This window comes from Papio anubis, chromosome 1 (genome assembly GCF_008728515.1).
Source record: "Papio anubis isolate 15944 chromosome 1, Panubis1.0, whole genome shotgun sequence".
Lineage (NCBI taxonomy): Eukaryota > Metazoa > Chordata > Mammalia > Primates > Cercopithecidae > Papio > Papio anubis.
This window is the reverse complement of record NC_044976.1, coordinates 211,446,181-211,451,384: the sequence shown is the minus strand read 5'-3', so window position 1 is coordinate 211,451,384 and position 5,204 is coordinate 211,446,181. Positions and strand designations below refer to the sequence as shown.

Genomic DNA, 5,204 nt, shown 5'->3' with positions numbered 1-5,204 from the left:
TCTCTACTAAAAATACAAAAATTAGCTGGGTGTGGTGGTGCGCACCTGTAATCCCAGCTACTTGGGAGGCTGAGGCAGGAGAATTGCCTGAACCCAGGAGGTAGAGGCTGCAGTGAGCCGAGATCGTGTCACTGCACTCCAGCCCGGGCCACAGAGTGTGGCTCTGTCTCAAAAAAGGCCAGGTGTGGTGGCTCACACCTGTAATCCCAGCATTTTGAGAGGCCGAGGCAGGTGGATCACCTGAGACCAGGAGTTCAAGGCCAACCTGGTCAACATGGCGAAACCCCGTCTCTACTAAAAATACAAAAATTAGCCATGTGTGATGGCAGGCGCTTATAATCCCAGCTACTCGGGAGGCTGAGGCAGGAGAATTGCTTGAACCCAGGAAGCCGAGGTTGCAGTGAGCCAAGATGGCACCACTGTACTCCAGCCTGGGTGACAGAGCAAGACTCAAGAAAGCTACTTTTGATACCTTGAGGCAACCCAGATGAGACTCCGCTTTAAATTTATAAGCAAGAACTTGAGTGCCTTTGTCCACAGCTCCTGCGTGTTCAGATGGGTTCTGATGGAATAGCATTCCCCTCGGCCGCCAGCGTCCTCCATCAGGCCTGTCTCCACCTGGATCCTGTAGGGCAGACAGAGGCCCAGCTCACCCTTCTCAGCCTCTTCCTTGAACTGCTGCATGCAGTCCAGGAAGGCCACCATCGCGCGGTCGAACTTGTTATTGAGGAAAACATCCTGCCCCCCGTAAGAGAACAAGGGGAGCTCAGTGCCCTCATCTGTTAAAGACTTCAGATAGGAATGGTTTCCGCAGGGGATGAGTCGATACCTCTGAAACTGCAGTCCAATTGTATTGGCCAGGGCAAGGAGCAGCAAAGCTGCCTGTCCCCAGGCAGCGTTAATCTCATTCCAGCCCACAGGGACAGTGGGGAGGCGGCCCAACCTGAAGTTATTGATGACGCCCAAGGAGCCCTCCACCCAGATCTCAAACGTGGCAGTGAAACAGTTGATTTCCTTCAACCGGTCCATCTGGACGCTGGCATATTGCAGCTGGTTCTCCACGTTCCCCAGCTGGTCAAGCAGTTCCAGCTGCTGCCACTTCAAGGCACTGTAGTCCCTGTAGTACCGCCTTTCCTGCTGACCCAGCTCCGCAGCCTCTGCCTGGGCTGCCTCGAGATCCGTGGCTGCTCTTGCATTGCTCCTGTCCACATCCTCCAGCTCCTGCACCAGCCTGGCCTCCTCCAGCTCCAGGTCCCGCAGCTCCGCCCGCAGCGCCGCGGTCTCGTCCTCGCTGGTCGCCAGCATCCCGGTCTCCAGGCAGCGTTGGTAGTTCTGACTCTCAGCTTCTGTGAGAGCGAGCTGGATGTCCAGCTGCTCTAGAAGACTGTCGGTGCACTCTTCACACAGGGGATGGTCCACATCTTCTTGGCCAGAGACGATGTCAAAAATGTCACCAGCTGCCTTCTGGATGCTACTGAGCGCTTGCATGGGGCCAAGCTCCCCCAGCAGGGTGAAGACGTTGGCCTGGTCCCTGGACACAATGCCATCACCTGGAAGGGGTCTGCTGGAGGCGCCGTCCTGTGGTTCCTCAGCATCTGTCACCTCGCTGGTGGCGGCGCTGGGCTCCGGGGTGTCTCCGGGCTCAGCCTGCCCGGAGGTGGGCGCCGCGGCCGCTGGGAGGCTCCCGGACTCCGAGGAGCAGCTCAGCCTTAGAGCCTGGTGGCAGCGCTGGCACAGGAAGCGGATGGAAGTCATGGCGGAGGGCCTGACTCCCGCCTTGTGTCTAATTTTCCTGAGGCTCCCAGTTGCTTATCATTTTATAGCTTTTCAGGTCTTTCTAGAAGAGTGATCCTTTTAAAATGCACATGTCGTCTTGTCACTCTCCTACTGAAAATCCTACAATGGTACCCTCCCTCGGTACCTGTAGACCCCCTTCAGCTCCTTACAGGCCCGGGATTATTTCCAAAAGGAAAATCTGATCACCTCCTTTTCCTCCTGTACCACGTCCAAGGCACGCCTTAAGAGTAATCTTGCTAAAACTAAAATCTCATCATGGCACTGCCCTCCTTACAGTGTTTAACGCTCTTATCTAACCTTAAGATCAAGTCCAATCAACTTTGGCCGAGGGCGTTGGCTCACGCCTGTAATCCCGGTACACTGGGAGGCCGAGGCGGAAGGATCGCTGGAGGCCAGTAGTCCCAGAATACCCTGGGCTACATAGGCAGACCCCTTCTCTACAAAAAGTGAAAAAATTAGCCAGGTGGGGTGGCCACTTACAGTCCCAGCTACTTAAAAGGGTGAGGTGGGAGGATTGCTTCAGAGCTTGAGGTTGCAGTGAGCTACGGTCCACTCCACTCCCACCTGGGCAACAGAGTGAGACCCTGTCCCCAACCCTGACCCCCTCATCCCCATGCCCCCTTTACACACATACACACACACACACACACACACACACACTCTTAAAAGAAAATAAAAGTTCAGGCTGGGCGAGGTGGCTCACACCTGTAATCCCAGCACTTTGGGAGGCGGAAGTGGGTGGATCACTTGAAGTCAGGAGTTGGAGACCATCCTGGCCAATATTGTGAAATCCCGTCTCTACTAAAAATACAAAAATTAGTCGGGCATGGTGACAGGTGCCTGTAATCCCACCTACTCAGGAGGCTGAGGCAGGAGAATTGCTGGAACCCAGGAGGTGGAGGTTGCAGTGAGCCAAGATCACACTACTTTACTCCAGCCTGGGTGACAGAGAGAAACTCCGTCTCAAAAAAAAAAAAAAAAAAAAAAAGGGGGAAAGTTCAATCATTTTAACCTAACACCAACACGGGAGCCCGTCTTCCTGGCTTCTTCTCTCCCCATTTCCTGCTCTCCTGAGCCATGGGCTCCTCTGTGTTCCTGCATGCTAGTTGCATTTCGGTTCTATCCAGCATGTAACTTTGTTCCCTCTGACTGGAACACTCTTCCTTCCCCTCTCCACCTGGCCGAGTCACTCATCCTCTAGGGCTGATTAACTGCTAAATCCACAGTGAACAGTAGATTATTGTTTTATGTTTTTTGAACTTTTGATCTGTCTCCTAATCAGTTGTGGTTGCCTCTCATGTTTGGCCCACCAGGAGGTTCTAGGGAATAATGAAGGATCTGAAAAGGGGTAGGGGCTCTGCAGTCAACTGCTAGAGGATGCTTCTGTTATTGATTCAGGAATATTTCAGAGAGGACATTTTCTCCGAGAACCTTCTCTGGCCCCCAATTTAAGGCTGTCTGCTCTGTGACAAACTTTTTTTTTTTTTTTTCCAGATGGAGTCTCTCTCTGTCACCCAGGCTGGGGTGCAGCAGCACAGTCTCCACTCACTGTAACCTTCGTGTCCAGGGTTCAAGTGATTCTTGTATCTCAGCCTCCTGAGTAGCTGGGACTACGGACGTGTACCACCCCACCCGGCTAATTTTTGTATTTTTAGTAGAGCTGGGCTTTTGCCATGTTGCCCAGGCTTGTCGAACTGTTGACCTCAACTGATCCTCCTGCCTTGGCCTCCCAAAGTGCTGGGATTACAGGCATGGGCCACTGCACACCTGGCCACACTTAACTTCTTTTTTGTTTTTTTGGTTTTTTTTTTTAGACAGTCTCCCTCTGTCACCCAGGCTGGAGTGCAGTGGTGCAATTATTGGCTCACTGCAAACTCCACCTTGGGGTTCAAGCGATTCTCCTGCCTCAGCCTCCCGAGTATCTGGGACTACAGGCACATGCCACCACGCCTGGCTAATTTTTGTATTTTCAGTAGAGACGGGGTTTCACCAAGTTGGCCAGGCTACTCTCGAACTCCTGGCCTCAAATGTTCTGCCCACCTTGACATCCCAGAATGCTAGGATTATAGGCGTAAGCCACCTCGCCCAGCCTATTTTTTCAATTGCTTTGTTTAGACGCAGTCTCACTGTGTTACCCAGGTTGGGGTACAGTGGCACAATCACTGTTCACTGCAGTCTCCACCTCCCAGACTCCAGCGATCCTCCCACCTCAGTATCCCGAGTACTTGAGACTACAGGCAATGTCACCACACTGGGTTCATTTTGTTTTTTTAATTTTTGTTGTTGTTGTTGTTAAGATGGGACCTTGCTATGTTGCCAGGGCTAGTCTCGAACTGGCCTCAAGCAATCTTCCCTCACTTCAACCTCCCAAAGCACTGGGATTACAGGCATGAGCACTTGGCCAAGTACTTGCTTTAAGCAAAAACCTATGAGCCTCTAACCTGTAGTTATTGACATGGTGGGGTAGTGCATAAAATAAACACACACAGAAGGATCCACATTCCTCATCTGCAGGAAACCACAGTAGGGGATGAAAAGTTAGTTACTCCTCCTAGAGTCCAGCAGGAGGCAGCCTGCCAGTAACATCTATTATTCTGGCAGGAGGAGGCTCTGTGGGCCGAGGGAAGGCAGGAAGCCATCCTTCACATTCACTGGGGAGTGGCCCTGGACTCCACACGTTTCAGCACATCAGGCGGTTGTGCTACATTGAACCACACGTGGAGGAAAATGTGGAAGGAAAACATGTCAAGGAAACAGTCTCCACTGGCCACCCTTTACTGTAGTCTTCAAACCCCATTTAATCCATGTTCCCATCATGGCAGCAGCATCCGTTTACATCTTTTTGTGTTTTTTTTTTGAGACAGAGTCTCACTCCATTGCCCAGGCTGGAGTGCAGTGGTGTGATCTCAGCTCACTACAACCTCCACCTCCTGGGTTCAAGTGATTCTTCTGCCTCAGCCTCCCGAGTAGCTGGGATTACAGGCGCCCACCACTACGCCTGGCTAATTTTTGTGCTTATTTATGTATTTATTTATTTAGTAGAGATGAGGTTTAGACATGTTGACCAGGACTGGTCTCCGACTCCTGACCTCAAGTGATCCGCTCACCTTGGCCTCCCAAAATGCTGGGTTTACAGGCGTGAGCCACCGCCCCTGGCCTATCAATTGACATCTGTTACCACTTGGTCCTTCCTGTGATCTCTCACCCAGTGTTCTCTTTTGTTTGTTTCTCTTTTTTTTTTTTTTTTTTTTTTGAGACGGAGTCTCGCTCTGTCGCCCAGGCTGGAGTGCAGTGGCCGGATCTCAGCTCACTGCAAGCTCCGCCTCCCGGGTTTACGCCATTCTCCTGCCTCAGCCTCCCGAGTAGCTGGGACTACAGGCGCCCGCGGTGGCGGGCGCCTGTAGTCC

General features: G+C 52.2%; 1 protein-coding gene across 1 annotated transcript; it reads right to left on the bottom strand.

Annotated features, from left to right (window-relative positions):
- Positions 1 to 370: 370 nt before the first annotated feature.
- Positions 371 to 2,320, bottom strand: LOC116273743 (beclin-2). Its single transcript, XM_031663163.1, has one exon. The coding sequence runs from the start codon at positions 1,753 to 1,755 to the stop codon at positions 460 to 462; it is 1,296 nt and encodes a 431-aa protein (XP_031519023.1). The 5' UTR covers positions 1,756 to 2,320; the 3' UTR covers positions 371 to 459.
- Between the last annotated feature and the right edge of the window lie 2,884 nt (positions 2,321 to 5,204).

Bases quoted from the DNA above. Each gene is read 5' to 3' on its own strand.
- LOC116273743 (XM_031663163.1), bottom strand. From the start codon at position 1,755: ATGACTTCCATCCGCTTCCTGTGCCAGCGCTGCCACCAGGCTCTAAGG.